Genomic DNA, 18930 nt, shown 5'->3' on the forward strand with positions numbered 1-18930 from the left:
GTCTAACAGGCAGCAATGTGCTTGTGCCTGCAGGTTGGCAGGTGACCGTGGGGATCAAGGATGGCCTCCTGGAGGAGGGGATGCCTTTGCTAATGAGCATCCCAGATAGACAAGTGGATCTGGGCCCAGCCTGGCCACCTCCACTGGGCACCCACAGCAGTCTCCTCAAGGAGCCATGCCCTGCTTCCTCTCTGATGCACGCCCTTCGAGTCTCCTCTCCCTACTCCACTGCCACCACATTTGTGCCGCGGCCCCCTCTGGCGTGGGTGGCATAGGGGACCTGAGAGACCCTGCCTAGCCCACCTGGTTCCTGCCTTCCTGCAGCCCCAGCACACCGCCCATGGGGTGCTTTCTCGCCACTCCTGTAACAGGTAGCAGCAGTAACAGGTGTCCCCAGTCACTAATGCTGCATTTGGCGAACTTTCTGGGCGTCGGGGGGCGGGGGGAGACAGGCGCCTCAGCTGCCCGCTTGCCGCGGACATGCGCCGAGAGGGTGGGTCAGTGTACTGTCCAGGGAGGCAGCGGTGGAGCACTCTGTCCAGGAGGGACATGGGGACTAGGTCTGAGGAGGAAAGGGGGCTGTCCTGGTGGAAGGAGGAGGGGGTTTCAGACAGGAACAAAGACGTGCATGGGGAGGAGGGTGGGCAAGGGGCAGCTGGTGGGAGGGAGCTGAGGGCTGACTGGGCAGATGGCTGAACTCTCAGCCTTTGACCCCATTGGGGAAGCCACCAGGTAGGCAGACAATGAAAGTGGCCCAGGGTGAGGCAATAGGGAGCGAGAGGGACTGTGAGGAACGGGAGCGCGTTCCGGTGGGAAGGCCCATCGCCTGGCACTGCGCATGCGCAGCCTGTGTGTCACCTTCAATAAGCAAACCCCACAAAGCAGGGGACCGCCCAGGGTGGCTGCTAGAGGAGTGACGTGGGACCCTGCCATGCCAGAGGCCTAACTGGAACCGTGGGGGTGAGGACAGGCCCCTGGGGACCTCCAGTCGAGGCGATATAGCCCGCGTCCTTGCTAGAGGGCAGAGCTGCAGCCCAGAAGCACCTCTGAGCCTCCTGCAAGTGCCCCCAGGGCCGAGAGGGGAGTCCTCGGCATCACTGCATGGCGAGGAGGCCCTGAGAAGTGAGCTATGTCCCTCATTGGTCACAGTACATTTCTTTTTCATTAGCAGTTAAATGCAGACATGAAGGACGGCCCTGGATTCAGCGCAGCAGACGAGAGCAGCGCTTGGTGTGGTGGATCAATAGGGAGGTCAGGGGGCGCGCACACATGCCCTGCCATGCAGCCCAGTGGGGGATCCCTGCCCCCACTGATGGGCACAGAGCCTCCTGTAGGGTCTCTGCTCGGTGTGGTGGGGGGTAAGGCAAGGCAGGCCTCCTGCCCCCATGTAAGGTCCCTTCTGGGGTCTGTGGAGGTGCTGGGGTGTCCCCGTCCATCACTCTCTGGGCCCCAGGATATCTGCTGGACCTCCAGACACAGAAGTGGCCTTGGCGTCCCTTCGGCTGCACCTGCAGTGGGGTCAGGGGCCTGAAATGGGGCTGTATAGCAGGAAACTGGGAAGAACAGGCACAGCTAACAGAAGGGTCAGGTGGCAGCCCCCACCAAACACAGTCCGGAGTTCCCCTGGGGTTTTGGGGGGACATGGTTCAGGCAGCCTGGCCTGTGCGGCACGTCAGGGCGCTCAAACGGGTCGGCTCCCAGAGAAAGGCCCGGAGGAGAGACACACTGCAGAGAGGCCAGAGCCTAGTCCGGGCTGAGCAGGGGCAGGGAGGCCAGACAGGGTGGTCGACCTGATACTGGCACACCGCTTTGTCAGAAATGCCCCCCCCTCACTGCCCCCACTGCCCCTGTGGCAACTGACCCCTGCATGGCTGGGCCTCCCTTTCTCCCTCCCTCCCTTAGGCTCTGAGAGCCAATCCAGAAGGCAGCCCAGTAGCCATGTGAGGCCAGGGCGGCCAGTGCTTGGGCACTGACCCCAGGCAGGTGGTACCCTCAGCTGTACCCACACCATCCTGGGGGCAGGGGCTGTTCCATCGAGTGACCTTGAGCTTTTGTACAAGTCGCCTGTCCCTGTCAGTGGAACAGATTGAGGCCCTACCCCTGCAGGTAGGGGGAGGAGAGCCCTGAGCTGAAGGCGGCAATGCCCCACATCATGCCTGCTGAGGCTGGCAGTCCTCCGTCTCAGGGCACACCCCCTCAACACCCCACGATCAGAGAGTCCTGTGCTGGAGCGGGGTGGGCTCCTACATTGGAAAGAGGTCCTGCCCACAGCCCAGTGCAAACAGGAGGGCAGGGGTCAACTGGCCCAGGGTGTGCCCTGGGTGGGGAGGCACCTTCCAGAGCAGACCACTGGCCCAGGGGGGAGCAGCTAGTCTCCCAGTTCCTCCCCTGGATGCCCAGAGGTCCCCTTCATTTCTGGGTTGGGCTGGTGGGGGCAGTCACCTCAGCCCTGAGGGGAAGGAAGTGCTGCCCAGCCCAGCGCCTGGTTGGTGGGTGTGGGGGCAGGGCAAAGCTGGAGGTACTCACTCCACCCCACCACCACCCTCCCAGGGGCCCTGGTGAGAGCAGACGGGCCAGACTGCTAGGGGGTTACCTCCACCAGTGCCTCAAAGCCAATTACCTGTGTAATTAGCAACAAATGACTTGTGGGCTGGTTGTGGTTTTCGGTCAAACCTCAGGCTCTCAGACTGATCTTCTTTGCTCTCACCCACCTGTGCATGCCCCTTCCCCCGCCTCTTCCCCCACCCCTCTCCTGTCATAGTGCTCCCCAGCACTCCTGCAAGGGCCCCTCACATTCACTTGGTGTTTAGCAACTGTACCGGGCAACCCCTGCCCCACCCAGCTGCTCCCCAGGCTGTCGGCCCTCCCCAATGCCCTCCAGCCTCCCTGGGCTGAGTGCCCCTCTGCAGAGGCTACACCCGAAAAACCAAACTGGCCAGCCCTTTGCTTCCACTGAGTGACACCCTGTGCACATGGAAGACCTGCATTGCACAGGGTTCCCACTGGCCTTTAGCGAATGTTGCCAGGTCTTTCCTCTGAGGCACCCCTGGGTGGATCTGAACTTGAGCCATCAAGTGTTGGTTAGTAGTCAATTGCCTAGGCCTTTGGGGCACCCAGGGGCCGTGGGCCTCTACTAGGAGAGTCACATGGTAGAATGCCAACATGCACTGGCCACCGCCTCGATTGAGGGCTTGCTGGGATGGCTGGTATGGCCTCAGTTAAGCCATCCACCAGCATCTTCAAAAGTGAGTGGGCTTGGTCAGCCCCGATTTTGCAGAGGGAAGCACTGAGGCCCAGGGCAGGCATTCAGGAGCCGGGCCTGCTGTCTTCCCATCGGCTTTGCCCAGTTCTGCCAACTGTCCCCGTCCATTGACCCTGGCCCCAGAAGCCCATTCACCTTCCTCTTCTGCCCCACACAGGTGCCCAGCAGAGTGCCACAGTGGCCAACCCGGTGCCCAACCCAGTGCCCGGCGGCAACCCAGACCTGCTGCCCCATTTCCTGGTGGAGCCTGAGGATGTGTACATTGTCAAGAACAAGCCGGTGCTGCTCCAGTGCAAGGCTGCGCCCGCCACCCAGATCTTCTTCAAGTGCAACGGGGAGTGGGTGCGCCAGGTGGACCACGTGATCGAGCGCAGCACCGATGGGAGCAGTGGTGAGAGGGGCGGCCGAGCTGGGGTGGGGGGAGGCGGTGGCAGCAGTGCACCCACCATCCCCTTGCCTCAGATCACCTCCATCCCTGGCTCCATCCCCAGGTCCCCTGGAGGGTCAGGATTCCCACAGCGAGGGCCCCTTCCCACCCCCCACCCGCCTCTGAGCTCACAGAGTGACGAGAGCCATTCTCTCCAACATCCCAGGAACTGTGGAGGGGACCTGGCCACTGGGCTCAGGCAGTAGGTGGCTGAGGGGCGAGTGGCCTCTGGTGTGCCTGAGCCTGAGCCTGGCTGAGCAGAGCAGAGGGTCCCAGAGGGTCAGGGAGTCCCAGAGCTGGGATTCCATGCTCGCTCTCTGTGCATGTTTATTAGCACAGCATCTGTCTGTCCATCCATTCGTTCTCACAAGTGTGTCCCCAACAACCTGTGGAGCACCAGCTCCCTTGCTGGGGACACAGCCCTGACCTCACAGACAGACCACTGTGTGCGTCCCAAGGGACAGTGGTAGCTCAGGGACAGCAGGACTGAGCTGCCTGCAGGCTTTGGGGCGGTGACATGGGACAGACGGAAACAGATGGATTGTTCAGGAGAGGGGAAGTGTCCGGGCAAAGGGTATATCCACAAGCAAGGCCAAGGACATGAGCCAGGGCACAGATGCTACCTGGATTCACCCACTGGGCTCCAGAGTGATGTCACTGTCCCATGAGTTGACCAGAGTGATGGGTGACCCTCAGACATAAATGTAGGGGCTGATGGGAGGAGCCCCGCCTCAAGACATTGAGGAAAGGAGATCTACTGAGAGTGGAGAAGGGTGTATAGGACAGGGCCAGCCCTTCCCTGGCCACCCCTCACCCATTATAGCTGGTCCCAGCAGTAGGTGGGCATGAAGGCATACAGTGAACCCTGAGAGGGTGCCCGCTCCCCGAAGCAGGCCCAGCAGCGGGCCAGGCAGGAGCTCACCGCAGCCTCTGCTCCTCGCTCATGGACATAGGGCCTGGGTTGTCTCAGACTCACAGCAACCCGAAGGCAGAGCAGAGTACCCACAGGAATGCCCAGGCTGCAGCCTTTACGGGAACACATCTGGAGCCCCTGTTGGCTCAAACCACTCACCTTCTGGCTGGGGCAAGGCTGGGCTGAGGCTGGGGCTGAGGCTAAGGCTGGGGCTGGGCTGGGGTTGAGGGTAGGCAGAGTAGGGCTGGGCTGGGCTGGGCAGGACTGAGGCTGAGGCTGGGCTGGGGCTGAGGCTAGGCAGAGCAGGGCTGGGCTGGGCAGGACTGAGGCTGGACTGGACTGGGGCAAGGCTGAGGCTGGGGCTGGAGCTGGGTAGGGCTGGGGCAGAGCTGAGGCTGGGGCTGGGGCTGAGACTGAGGCTGGGCCAGGATGCGGCTGAGTCTGGACTAGGAAGGGCTGGGGCTGGGGCTCACTGCTTGGGAGAGGTGAGCCTGGACAGCAGCAAGGACCAGGAAGCTGCTTCCCCTGGGAAAGGCATGAGGCAGAGAGGGTTGTGGCAGCCTCGACCAGTGGGAAGACCATGCTGGCCAGGCAGAGGGAAGCCTGGAAGAGGAGCTGGAAGCGCTTGCAGCAGTCCAGGAGGGGCGCTGAAGAGCCCTGGGTGTAGGCGCATTCAAATGAGTCCTCTACACCCACTTCTTAGTTCACAGGTGAGATAGAGTCCTGGGCCCCATCCAGGTTTCCTGGTCTACCAGAAGTCACGCACATCCCCCTCTCTGCCCAAATGTCAGCTCAGCTCACAGGCTTTCCCTGCCCCCCCCTGCCCAGCCCTGTGCATGCCCGCTGGCTGCACCTCCTGTCACTCAGGCCTTCAGTGTCAACGAGCACCTAGGGGCTTGCCAGCCCCTGGGTTCCACTGGTTGCCATGGAGTCACCGCTGACCCAGGGCAACTGTGTGTGTGTGTGAGCCGGGCTTCCAGAAGCAAAGGGGGACAGGGACAGGTGGGTGGGGGTAGGGGTGCTACTCAGCCTTCCAGCCTCTGGTTGGCAGTGTGTGTGTTCACTGGGCGCTGGGTGAGACACGAGGAATATAACCCCAAAGCTCTCCAGGCACGTAGGCCAGCTCTGCTCCTGACCTTCAGGAGGGGGTCAGTGACAAGTCTGTGATTTGTGCAGCAGCGTCATCATCATCTCTCTCCACAGAGATGCTCATGGCCTCCTGCCCACATGGGCAGCTCTAGGGCCCAAGGTCAATTAGCACCCATATTGTCCCTGTGGGATGGGCTGCTACAGATGGTCCCCTCCCCTCCTGGGACCTCAGCTCCCTCATGGGCACACTGGGGAAAGGAGAGCCCTTTTGCAGGTTGGTAGAGGGGACCCTGCTGTACAAAGTCACTCACCTGGAGCCCACCCCTTGAAGTCTGTCTCTCCCCCCACTCTGGGGCCCAGTGCCACTCTGTAGTACGAGATAGCAGATGTTCAGGGGGTACCTCCAGCCAGGGACTGGCCTTCAGCCTGGAAGGCCTGCTCTGGAACCTTCTGGAAGGCCCCAGGCCAGTGTAGCTCTGCTCCCTGCCTCCAGAATGTACCATCTGCCTTTCCACAAACACCCCTACCTTTCTGAAAAATTCCTGCCACCACCAGGTCTTGAGTTTGTGCCTTGGCTAAGATCCTTGCCCCTGACCGGAATGAGCGTTCACAGGCCTGGTGGGCTTACTAGGGCCCCAAGAGCCCCATCACCCACCCATATCCACCCCACCTCCTGTACCCACACACAGGCCCACATAGCTTTTCTCTGTGCAAATCCATCTCACCTCGTAGCCACCTTCTGTCTCCTGCCCTAAGCAGCCAACCGCACATCTGCCGCAGAGGACTCGGCTGAATTTTCATCGATCCGATTGATTTCTCAACCCAAACCCATTGGGGGTTTTGAGGGGAAGAGGAAGGCTTCCCTTACACACCCACAACAGATCCTGTGGTGGTAGTGCCCACCACACAGGGGCGCAGACCAGAGACCCTGAACCTTACCCGTCTGAGCAGACAGGAGTGGCAGGGATCAGAGAGGTCAATCCACCCCACTCACCCTCATCTCCCCCAAGAGGGCCGGGCTCACCAGAACCTCCAGATGCTGACAGCAAGCTGGCTGCGCTGGCAGAGTCCACACTTCTGTAAACCTAGCTTCTGGAGTCGGGTCTGGGAAGATAATTTGATGTTAAATTGTTAATTTGCTGGTTATTAGAAGCAGAAAGAAGGTGGACGCCTGGAGCTGAGCTTGGCCTTGGAGCTCTCAGCCAACCCTGAACCACCCACTGGCCCCTGTTGGCCCAGAATCCGAGTTTATCCTCACATCAGGGCCCCCGCTGCACTCTTGCACACCCCCGTCCCTCTGAGACTCTTCCTGCTCCCTCTCCCCAAGGCTGGCCAGACCCGAGACTCTGCTTTCACGAGGGATGCCGCTCAGGGAAGTCCAGCCTATGTCCCTACTGGGGGAGGAGGACACAGGCCTTCCCGAGTGGCAGGGTCCCTGTCTGGAGCTGGGACTGGACAGACTTGGTTCTCCTCCTTTCTGGCAGTGGAAGAAGAAGGGGAGGCGGCAGGATAGAAGGTAGGGTGGGTGCTGTTTTCAAGCTGAGCTGCCTGGATGGGTGTGAGGGAACGGGGGTGGCGGTGGGGGCTTCATCCTCCTGTCCCCCCAGGGGAGGAGAAGTATCCAGGTTAGAAAGTTCTGGTGCTTTCCCGAACTTGACACCAGAGATTAAAAGCAGCAAGAGTGCCCATGTCTCCGCCACCGGTTTGACCCATGGGACCCTGTCCTATGCTGGGGTCCTTGTGTGGTGCTCTTGGTTCTCACCCGGATCCCAGCCCACAGGACTGTGTATACCAAATGCAGGGGAGGAGCAGTCAGGAGCCAGGCAGGGCCCAGCGAAGAGTGACCTCAACCCAGTGGCACCTCATCTCCTGGGAGGACTGGACCAGGGTGGGGACAGGACTGCACAATGGAAGAACTGGGCCCCGTGGGAGAGCAGATAGTGGAGAAGAGGGGTCCAGGAAGGGGCCAAGGAAAGACAAGGTGGAGAAATTAGGAAGGAGAGAGTCTAGCCCCCCAGCACGGCTCAGCTGGGCCTGCTCCGCCCATGCTGCAACCCTAATTGAATTTCTCTGTTAACAATGGAGACACATTGGCAGCCGGGCTTCTCTTCCCTCTTTCTGATAAGCCAGTGACCCGAGGGAAATTGGGGTCAGGAGGAGGAGGAATTGGAAACAAACAGTCTTTTCTCACTCCTGGGGACACCGGCTTTGGCTGCCAGCCAGGTGGCTAGAGGACTGGCCGTTGCCTTCCTGGTTCCTGGGGGCCTGCATCCTCCCAAGCACGCCTCTACCTCTGGCTCGGGTGTAGCAGCCTCCAGGAGGCAAGGTCTGAGGCTCCTCCCAGGCCATCAGTCGCTCCTCCCACCCCTTCACCCTCTTCCCGCAGTGCTCCTCCTTCACTGGGCACCCCGCCCTGGGTAACTGCAGGTGCTCTGAGGACCCTGAAGTCAGACGGCCCTGGGTGCACACAGACAGCGTGCCACTCAGCATTGGGCCTCACTTTCCTCATCCACAGAGTGGGAGCAACACCTACCCAAGCCGTGGGTTAAATAAGATAACCAGCCTCCCCAGAGTCCCGGGGTCTGTCATTATATTCCATTATCACTGTAATTAGAGTGCTGATGGCTGTGATTATATTATTACATGTCAGTTGCTACCTGCTAACCCCCGGGGGGTGAGAGCTGCCAGATCCTTTCTCACCTTTTCTTCACCCACAGAGCCCCAGAGCTCAGCCCAGCTGCTTCCCCCACCCCCAAATGCTCCCCAATGTCTTTGGAGGCTGGACTCTGTGGCCCAAAGCTCCTCTTGTGCAATGTGTCTGAGACAACCATGCAAAGCCCTATCATACTCTACAGGGCTGTAGGAAGCCAACTTCTGGTTTTAAAAGAAGTGTAAAGAGTGGAAGCTCCTGAGCACCCCTGTCCCCCACAGTTTCCTCTGGAGTCTGGGGAGTGGCTGCAGTGTGTGGTCTCACACCTGGCAGCGGGCCTGGGAGAGGCTGTGTGCTCACCCTGTGCTCCCCACAGGGCTGCCAGCCATGGAGGTGCGCATCAACGTGTCGCGGCAGCAGGTGGAGAAGGTGTTTGGGCTGGAGGAGTACTGGTGCCAGTGCGTGGCCTGGAGCTCCTCCGGCACCACCAAGAGCCAGAAAGCCTACATCCGTATCGCCTGTGAGTGTCCCGGGGCTGGAGGCGGAGGGTCGCTTCCTGGAGGAGAGGGTCCTGTCACTGGTCCCCGCCGCCCTAGCCTGGTGGCTGGAGGAAGTGCCCGGCCCCCTGATGCCCTGCTGGGACAGGGCACTGGGACAGGGCCTCTCTGGTTGTCCTCCGCAGACCTGCGCAAGAACTTTGAGCAGGAGCCGCTGGCCAAGGAGGTATCCCTGGAGCAGGGCATCGTGCTGCCGTGCCGCCCACCCGAGGGCATCCCCCCAGCCCAGGTGAGATCAGCCAGGGCCCACTCCACAGGGGGGCGATCTCACCTGTTTGTCCCCTGCCATCCGCGCCTGTGGGTGCGAAGCAACCTGGCTCCCTCACCCAGGTGGAGTGGCTCCGGAACGAGGACCTGGTGGACCCGGCACTGGATCCCAATGTGTACATCACCCGGGAGCACAGCCTGGTGGTGCGGCAGGCCCGCCTGGCCGACACAGCCAACTACACCTGCGTGGCCAAGAACATCGTGGCGCGCCGCCGGAGCGCCTCGGCGGCGGTCATCGTCTACGGTGGGTGGGCCTGCGCACAGGGTGCCCCGACGGGGCGGGGCGAGGGCCATGTGCGGGCTTGACTGGCGCGCCGGGGCGGGGCTGGCTGGGCTGTGGGGCCCAGGAGCATGCTGGTCAGTGGATGAGCAGGACATCCCTTAAGTATTTACAGGGTTGGTCCTGCGGGTAGGGGCCTTGTACAGAGGGAGCATGAGGGGACAGGACGGGAGTCTAGAAAAGATGGCAGACCACATCCTGTCCCCAAAGGCGGGAGGTAGAGTTGAGGGGTTCAGGGTACCCCACCAAGAGCAGGCAGAGGGAGGGTCATCCCTGAAAGGCTGAGCTGGCAGAGCAGTCCCTTTGCCCTGAGTGCCTACAGTCCTGAAAGGAGGGAGGACAACCAAGTGGATGCTGCCACCCCCTGGGAGCCAGCACCCCCCAGAGAGTGACCTCCTCTCCCAGACCAGCCTCAGCCTGCTAGGTCCCTACTCCCACACTCCAGGCCCTGCCCGCCAACCTAATCCTGCTAGGACCCGCCCCCACACTCCAGGCCCCACCCCCCAGGCCAGCAGGAAGCCCCTACTCCCTGACCCCAGTCCCTCTCTGTCCGGCCAGTGAACGGTGGGTGGTCGACGTGGACCGAGTGGTCCCTCTGCAGCGCCAGCTGTGGGCGCGGTTGGCAGAAACGGAGCCGGAGCTGCACCAACCCGGCACCTCTCAACGGGGGCGCCTTCTGTGAGGGGCAGAATGTCCAGAAAACAGCCTGCGCCACCCTGTGCCCAGGTACCAGTGGCTGCCGCCCCGCATCGCTCTCACCACGCCATCTCCGTGCCCGGCTCCATCTCGCCACCAGCTGCCCACCCATGGCTCCATCCCACCTGCCTGCAATCAGGGACAGACCGTCCAGGGCCGAGACCCGGCCCATCCTGTGGCAGAGTCCAGGCTCGGTCGGCAGTGCTGGAGCGCCACTCAGAGATGAGGTGGGGCTGCAGGCGGAGGGCAGAGTCAGGAGATGGCATGGGGTAAGACAGGGCTCAGCCTGGGGCCCCTGCAGGGACCTACCTGGACTCACAAAAGTCATCTGGGACCTAAGAGCGCAGCAACCCGGGGCCAGGCAACCTCCTTGGCGTGTGCAGAGCGAGCAGTCCTGGTGTCATCTGTGCCTCCCTCCTCATTAGCATGCGTCATCAGGCCCACAGGACACAAGCCCGGGGCACACAGGGGGGCCTAGGTCTGGCTTTGCACCCCAAGGCCCAGCCAGCCAGTCCTGCCTGCTCCGGACACCCAGCAGGGTCACAGCACAGACTGTCCAGGTTGGTCCTTGTAGCTGATGGGCTGCTCCCTCTGTTCGCATCTGTCTCGTGTGCAGTGGATGGCAGCTGGAGCCCATGGAGCAAGTGGTCAGCCTGCGGACTGGACTGCACGCACTGGCGGAGCCGAGAGTGCGCTGACCCCGCACCCCGAAACGGAGGCGAGGAGTGCCCAGGCGTCGACCTGGACACCCGCAACTGCACCAGTGAGCTGTGTGTGCACAGTGAGTCCTCCCGCCCCTTGAGGCCTGTCTACCTTGGACAGTGTGGCCCTTGCCCCTGGGGCCCCCAACCTCTCACTACCCCATTCTGGACAGATTGCAGCTACAGGTCATTCCCTGGCCAAGGCTGAATCCCCCCTTCAAAGCACAAGGCCCTCAGGGACCCCTTCATCCCTGAGACACCCACATAGGTGCCCATACACATGCCCTGATAGTTCCTGCTGCCCACCCGCCTCGCCTGAGAAATGCCTGACTCATACACCCCCATCTGCATACCTGCACTCAATACCTCCCCAGCCCCACAGCCTGCACCTTCATCCCCACCGCCCCCGAGACACCAGAAAGTCCTTTGGGGGTGACAGGCATGTGCGGCCTGTTAATTACAAGGCCATCACTAACAATTAAAGATCTCAGTTGGGCTTTTTCTCTAGAACACACCCTCCCCCATTCTTTCAATTAAAAACCTAATTATCTGTGTCAATTCCTTTCTGATGGACATTTCTTCCATTATGCAAAACTCGTCTAAAAATCAATATCACTCCCTCTGAGCAGTCAATCACCTCCTCCCCTCCTCCCCAGGTCCTGGGACGGGACAAGGAGAAGAACCGCCACCCCCTTACCCCCCCCCCACACACACTTCTTCCTGGCCCTGCGACCTACCAGGCAGCAGACAGATAGGTGTGCCCAAAGAGGGGGTCACAAGTTGGTGGCCTGGAGAAGGAGCTCCCCACCTGTCCTGGAGCCAACCTCAGCATGGACCCCAAGCCCTTGTGAGGCTGTAGTCTGCTCAGAAGCACACAGAAAAGAGGGCAGGTGCAGGCCTAAGACCTGGCTCTGTGTATGCTCCCTCCGTGCCCAAGTCACCTTATCCTAGCCAGTGTCCCTTGCCCAGAGATGGCTTACTCCCCAGAAGTGTCGACCCCTCCCTCCATGGGTACAGACCCTTCCTTCCCAACTTCCTTCAGCTGGGCAATGAGCCCTGCGACCCGCCCCTCCCGCGGGCTCCTGTCTCCCGCAGCCGCCTCCGGCCCCGAGGACGTGGCCCTCTACGTGGGCCTCATTGCGGTGGCCGTGTGCCTGGTGCTGCTGCTGCTCGTCCTCATCCTGGTGTACTGCCGCAAGAAGGAGGGGCTGGACTCCGACGTGGCCGACTCGTCCATCCTCACCTCAGGCTTCCAGCCTGTTAGCATCAAACCCAGCAAAGCAGGTGCGGCCCGTCCGCCCCCGGCACCCCCTCAGCAGGCTCCCAGCCAGGGACCGTGCCAGGCGGGGAGGTGCTCAGGACTCCTCTCCTGACTGTGTCCTGGTGTTGCAGACAACCCCCATCTGCTCACCATCCAGCCTGACCTCAGCACCACCACCACTACCTACCAAGGCAGCCTGTGTCCCCGGCAGGACGGGCCTAGCCCCAAGTTCCAGCTCTCCAATGGGCACCTACTCAGCCCTCTGGGCGGGGGCCGCCACACACTGCGCCACAGCTCACCCACCTCGGAAGCTGAGGACTTTGTCTCACGCCTCTCCACCCAGAACTACTTCCGCTCCCTGCCCCGCGGCACCAGCAACATGGCCTACGGGACCTTCAACTTCCTCGGGGGCCGGCTGATGATTCCCAATACAGGTAGGAGAGCTCCTGAGGGCCTCTACCTCCCAGCCCCAAGTCCTCCACACCCCTCAGGCTCATCACCCCAGGAGCTGAGCCAAGGCCAAAGTCAGCAAAGGAAGGGGTGGCGTTAGGACTGGGGAGTGGCTGGCATGGTGCTGGGGTGGTGGTGGTGCTGGTGCTGGCTCTTTTGTGGCCTGTGTGGACAAGAAGCACTGTCCACTGATATACTGACAATCAGTCTTTGTACTGGCTCTATGCGGGACTCTGGGGTGCACATACTCCTGGAAGGCTGGCAGGAGCCAGGTATGGGGGTGTGTGTGTGTGTGGGGGGGTGTTCTTTCCACCAGCACGTGGACTGTGTGGGTGAATCCACAACCCAGCGAGGGCTTGTCTGGAGCGTTTGCTGCTCACCACCCACCCCCCCACTCTGGTGTGACTGGTCACTCCTGCCCTGAAAGTCTCCATCCCCTCAGATTCTGTGGCCTTTCCAAATGGTCCTGGTACCTGTTCCCTAAATGCAGACACTCCTCAGAGCTTCGCTCCTGGTATCCACCTCCCCAGCAACCTCCCCAGCACACAGGGCTTAACCCCCCTGCTCCTCCATGCCCAGCCGGCAGCCTCCCAGAGGCGCCGCCTCCTGGACAACTCCATCTGCCCGCCTCACATCTCAAATTCCTCCTGCCTAAAGCAGAACTGTTTCCCACGCTCCCCCGGAACCATGTCCCCCAGGGAGTTCCAACTCAGCCCCACCAGTCTAGTTGTTCAGGCCAGAAACTCAGGGTCACCTTGACCCCCTGCTTCTCCTCAGTTGCCCACTCACCCCCTGCACTGGCTTCAGTCAGATACCAAGCCCTGTCCTCCTTTCTCATCAACAGCCCCTGCCGCAATGCTGCTCCCTCCCTCCCAGCCCCCCGCCCCAGCCCAGTCCACATCCCTCCCAATGTCCATGTCATGGGAGCCGGAGCTGGCGGTGCCCCTCTCCTGCCCAAGTCAGCCCGGGTCCTGTCCCCTCCGCTGCTGCAGCCTCTTCCTCAGATGGATGAGCTGTTCTTTTTAAAGCCGGTAGGTTTATAGAGAAGGCACACAGAAAGGACAGCAACTCCTCCCCTCCCCTTCACACCCACATAATATTTCTCCCACCATTCTCTTCTTGCGTCCCCGGCACACCAGGGAAGCTGAGGGACCGGTATTATTTGCTAAAGGTCCTAGTTCACATTAGGGTTCCTCGGCATGTTGTACAGGCTCGTGAGCTTTGACCAAAGCAGCATGTCCCGTTTGCCGGGACAGTTATCCTTTAGAACTGGTCACTGTCCTACAAAGACCCTGTGCTCCACCTGCTCTCCCCCACCCCACCCGCCACCCCCAGATCTTGCTTTCTCTGTCCTTTTGCCCTCCTCTGCATACACCGCCAGGACTGGCACAGCCCTATCACACTGCACGCCACAGTAGGTGCACTGCGCCCCCCCCCCCCAGCAGTGGCTGGGAGCTCTCCAGCGATCCCCAGTGCCCTTCACTACTGGGAGCTGGTTTCTGCCCTCACTGGGCTAAGAGCTTCCTGGAATGTCATCCACTGACTTCCAGAGCATCCCCATTCGTATTCCCAGGTTGCCCGCCACTTCCCCCACCGATAACTTAGGCACAAATGTCTGGGATCAGCACCAAGTGATGCTGGGACCAGGAGGCAGTGGGAGCAAACAAGGGGACTGTGGATCGGTAGCTTCTTCTCCTGGCTGTTTCCTGGCACCTCAGGGTGTTCCAACCCCACCCTCCTGCAGGGATTTCTGCTCGGGTGCTGTGGGGCTGGGAGTACAGTCACAGGATGTCTCCCTTCCCAAATCCTGCATCGTCCCCCACCCCCCAGCCCTTCCTGACGTGGGCGATCCCTGTCTGTGTTGGCTTCCCAGGGCTGCCCTGACAGAGGACCACACAGCAGGGGCTTCTGGGAACAGGGTGCCTGTATCCTGGCTGTGGAGGCTGAAGTGGGAGGGCAGGGAGTCAGCTGGGCTGGGCCCTCTCTGAAGGCACCAGGATGCGTTTGTCCAGCCTCTGCGTAGGGTCTTGGGAGCTCTCGGGCTTCCAGCTGGCGCCTGACTCCATCTCTCTCGGCGCCCATCTTATGCGGCATTTTCCCTCCATGGGTCTCCACAGCTCTTCTCCTTGTGGGCCAGGACGCCAGGCATGTGGGCCAGGACTGACCCTGCTCCAGAGTGGCCTCACGCTCATTTAACGGAGCACATCCTCGGGTGCTCTTTCCAAGCAAAGCCATCACAGGCACAGGGGCTGGGGATTCCGCAATATGTTTCCGGGAGATGCTTATCACTGTCCTGAAAGGGGAAGGCAGTCGGGGGCAGGACCACCCCCGGGATAGCACCCTAGCCCCGTCCTTCCTGCGTCTGACTCACTGCCTGCTGCCTGGAACAGCTCCTCCTCAGTTCTGCACCCAGCTCAGAGAGGAACCTGCCTGAAGCAAGGGACCCGAAACGGCTCCCAGGCTAGGGAGGGCTTCCCAACCGAGAAGTGCTGTTCCCACCCATCCTCACTGCAGGGGAACTGGCTGCCCAGTGCCTGGTGGGAGACAGAGCCTCACAGAGTGTCAGGGAGTTCCCAGAGGTGGCCGCCCACAGGGAAGAGGCCCTGGAGCAGGGAGACCCTGATCTGGAATGGCCACGGAGTCAATATGGGCCACACGGGGAGGCAGCTGAGGCCTGACAGATGGGCCTCACGTGCCAGGCCAGGAAACTGAGCGGGTCACACCCAGTGAACTTCTGGGTGACATCAGAGGTAGGTACAGCATACGTGGTACCCTTCTTTCCAGAATTTTTCGAGCTTCAGCTAACTAGGTGTGCTCAGCCATTCTCGGGGCCCCTGTGACCCAGCGCCGTGCCTGCAAGTGGAAGCTGTTCCATCCCTGTGGGCAAGCTGAGGCTCCCCTGTGCCCGGGGCAGGCTGGCACGGGCGACCCTCCCCACGAGCAGTGGAAGAGCCCTACCACTGCAGCAGGTAAGCTCTGGTAGCCCCATCTTGTTGCAGGGATCAGCCTCCTCATCCCCCCAGATGCCATCCCCCGCGGGAAGATCTACGAGATCTACCTCACGCTGCACAAGCCCGAGGATGTGAGGTGTGGGCATGGGCTGTGCTGCTCGGGGTGGGAGGTAGGGGCTTACTGGGGCCCTGCCTTCTTGCCTTCCGTCACCATGATGACCCCTCCCACCACTGCTGCTGCCTGGCCTGGCCTCAAGGAGGTGGGGGAGAGGTTCACCCCAAACCCACCCAGCCTGCTCCCACCACCACCCACTGATGCCTCTCCCTTCCGGCCCCTGTTTCCCCACTTGAGGTTGCCCCTAGCCGGCTGTCAGACCCTGCTGAGTCCCATCGTTAGCTGCGGCCCCCCCGGAGTCCTGCTCACTCGGCCTGTCATCCTGGCCATGGACCACTGCGGGGAGCCCAGCCCCGAGAGCTGGAGCCTGCGCCTCAAGAAACAGTCATGCGAGGGCAGCTGGGAGGTGAGCCAAGGGGAGTCCCCAAGTTCGCCCACCATCCCCAACACTGGTCTCCAGGTAGAGAGGCCCCGTGCCTGTGGCTGAGGCTCTCCGCCACTTGGCGTGGTAGCCTGGGGTGGGGGTGGCTGGAGCGCTGACCACCGGGGCCACCTGCAGGACGTGCTGCACCTGGGCGAGGAGGCTCCCTCGCACCTCTACTACTGCCAACTGGAGGCCGGGGCCTGCTACGTCTTCACTGAGCAGCTGGGCCGCTTCGCCCTGGTGGGAGAGGCCCTCAGCGTGGCTGCCGCCAAGCGCCTCCGACTGCTCCTGTTCGCGCCCATGGCATGCACTTCCCTCGAGTACAACATCCGGGTCTATTGCCTGAATGACACCCATGAGGCCCTCAAGGTACTGCTACGACTCTGGCCCTGCCACTGGAGGCCTTGTGGGCTCCCCCAGGTGCCTGGGCAGGGGCCTTCTTGCAAAGGTGGATGGGGGCGCAGGACCACCCGGGGCCACTCTGACCAGCGTGGGCTCTGCAGGAGGTGGTGCAGTTGGAGAAGCAGATGGGCGGCCAGCTGATCCAGGAGCCCCGGGTCCTGCACTTTAAGGACAGCTACCACAGCCTGCGCCTGTCCATCCATGACGTGCCCAGTTCCCTGTGGAAGAGCAAGCTGCTCGTCAGCTATCAGGTAAGGGCCAGGCCTGCCAGCCAGCCCTCGGGCTGCCCGGCAGCACACCTGACAAGGGATCCCCGCCCTTTCTGGCCTGCCCTGCAGGAGATCCCCTTTTACCACATCTGGAACGGCACACAGCAATACCTGCACTGCACCTTCACCTTGGAGCGCGTCAGCCCCAGCACCAGTGACTTGGCCTGCAAGGTGTGGGTGTGGCAGGTGGAGGGCGACGGGCAGAGCTTCAACATCAACTTCAACATCACCAAGGTGACCAGGAGGTTGTGGGGGGGGGACTTCACACCACTCCCAGGATACTCCACATGGAGGGCCTGCCCTGCCCATCTCTGCTCCCAACGCACCCAGGACACCCCGTCCAGGGGAGCCCTGGGAAGCTACTCCAATGCAAGTACACACAGATGAAGTCAGGCTCAGGAGGGCAGTTGGACAGGACAGGGAACACGGAGTGGGGGAGCAGGAGACAGCGCAGGAGTGTGGCAGGCCAGTCGGAGTGGCAAGGGCAGGCAAGAAGGGTGGCCATTGTTGTGTAACTTTGGGCAGGCCACTGCTCCTCTGAGTTCCAGGGAGCCGGGGTACCTGGCCCACCTCAGGGCTCCGGAAGTGCTCTTGTCAGAGGTGCCCGACAGGAAGTATGGTTCCAACAGGTCCCGCTTCCTCCCCCAGGACACAAGGTTTGTTGAGCTGCTGGCTCTGGAGAGTGAAGGGGGAGTCCCAGCCCTGGTGGGCCCCAGTGCCTTCAAGATCCCCTTCCTCATTCGGCAGAAGATCATTAGCAGCCTAGACCCGCCCTGCAGCCGGGGTGCAGACTGGCGGACTCTGGCCCAGAAACTCCACCTGGACAGGTGGGTGGGGCTTGTCAGGCTGAGGCAGGGGGTGCAAGGGCAGGCTGCAGTCCAGCTGGAGGGGGATAGGAGGCGGCCCCTCCTGTCCAGACCCTGGGGGGCCTGAGCCGTGTCCACCTGCAGCCCCTTGTGCTTGGCAGGGAGAAGTCTGGCCTGGCTGTGTGTGGCAGGGGGAGCGGGGGGATGGGGGGGATTGGAGCTGGTGGTGCCAGATGCAGCCAGCTAGGGTTGAGGCCCCCGCTGACAGACTCTCTCCCTCTGCAGCCATCTCAGCTTCTTTGCCTCCAAACCCAGCCCCACAGCCATGATCCTCAACCTGTGGGAGGCGAGACACTTTCCCAACGGCAACCTAAGCCAGCTGGCCGCAGCCGTGACTGGACTGGGTCAGCCAGATCCTGGCCTCTTCACAGTATCGGAGGCTGAGTGCTGAGGCCCTCGGGCCACGAACGTCTACATTGTCACCAGCTTTGGCCCCGGCCACGGATGAACAGATGCTGGGCAGGGGCCCTCCACCCATCCCAGGGAGAGCTGCGTGGACAGGCCTCCTCCTGGCTGATGCTGTCCCTTAATGCCGGTCCTTCAGACCCTGCCCACGCTCCCACTCTCCACAGCCTGCCTGGTCAGGCTGGCACTGCCACCCGCTCCCACTCTGCTCCTGCCGGAGGGGCCCAGGGACACAGTGCCTGGAGCCAGGCCAGGCCAGGCCCATTCGTGTGTGCGCGTGCGCGCGTGATGCTACCTCTCCTCCTGCCCCTGGCCAGGGCTCCGCATGCACGCGGACATGCACGCACACGCTGGGCTCGGGCCGCGCCCGGCCTCCTGCCTGAGCCGGACCTTATGCAAACGTTTCTGTGCCTGCTGGGTAGGGGCACGTCTGAGGGGCCTGCCCACGCCTGCGGGACCAAGGGCACGGCCGGGCGAGCAGGAAAGGCCTTTGGGCTCAGGCACCCAGCCACACGCGGGCACGTGTGCGCGCCCGCCCCACCGCGCGCACGTCTCCACCACCTTCACATCTCACGCCTGTGCACCGGGGTCCCGCCCACGTCCCTCACGCCCCCACCCCCAGTGTTTGTACACATCTGCCTCTCACATGCTGCCCTGGCCCCACCCACCAGGGACATGAGCAGCTCTCCCCACCCCAGACCCCAGCCGCAGGTGCCCTGTCCGGCGGGGTGTGTGAATATGCAATGGGAGCCCCGTGCTGGGCAATGGCGTGTGCGTGTGCCAGGCGTGCCCATCCCGGGGCTGGACAAGCCCCCTAGGGCCGCCCCTCAAAGTTTGTGTCCTGACTCCGTCTGAAGTGCATTCACGCCCTTGCACTTGGCCTTATGTACACAGCCTTGCCCGGCCGCCGGGGCGCGTAGGGATTTTAGCGGACGTGAATGTAAA

The 18930-nt window shown here is 62.0% G+C and overlaps 1 protein-coding gene across 1 annotated transcript; it reads left to right on the top strand.

Annotated features, from left to right (window-relative positions):
• The first annotated feature begins 688 nt into the window (after positions 1-688).
• Positions 689-18902, top strand: UNC5A (unc-5 netrin receptor A). The gene is made up of 16 exons (XM_075542729.1): positions 689-732; positions 1454-1518; positions 3420-3653; positions 8718-8861; positions 9024-9127; positions 9229-9409; positions 10758-10922; positions 11938-12126; positions 12235-12537; positions 15553-15640; positions 15857-16025; positions 16179-16412; positions 16547-16696; positions 16784-16948; positions 17363-17541; positions 17806-18902. Exons 1-16 carry the CDS (start codon positions 689-691, stop codon positions 17969-17971), a joined length of 2580 nt encoding a protein of 859 aa, XP_075398844.1. The 3' UTR covers positions 17972-18902.
• The last annotated feature ends 28 nt before the right edge of the window (positions 18903-18930 follow it).

This window comes from Tenrec ecaudatus, chromosome 2 (assembly GCF_050624435.1).
Source record: "Tenrec ecaudatus isolate mTenEca1 chromosome 2, mTenEca1.hap1, whole genome shotgun sequence".
Lineage (NCBI taxonomy): Eukaryota > Metazoa > Chordata > Mammalia > Afrosoricida > Tenrecidae > Tenrec > Tenrec ecaudatus.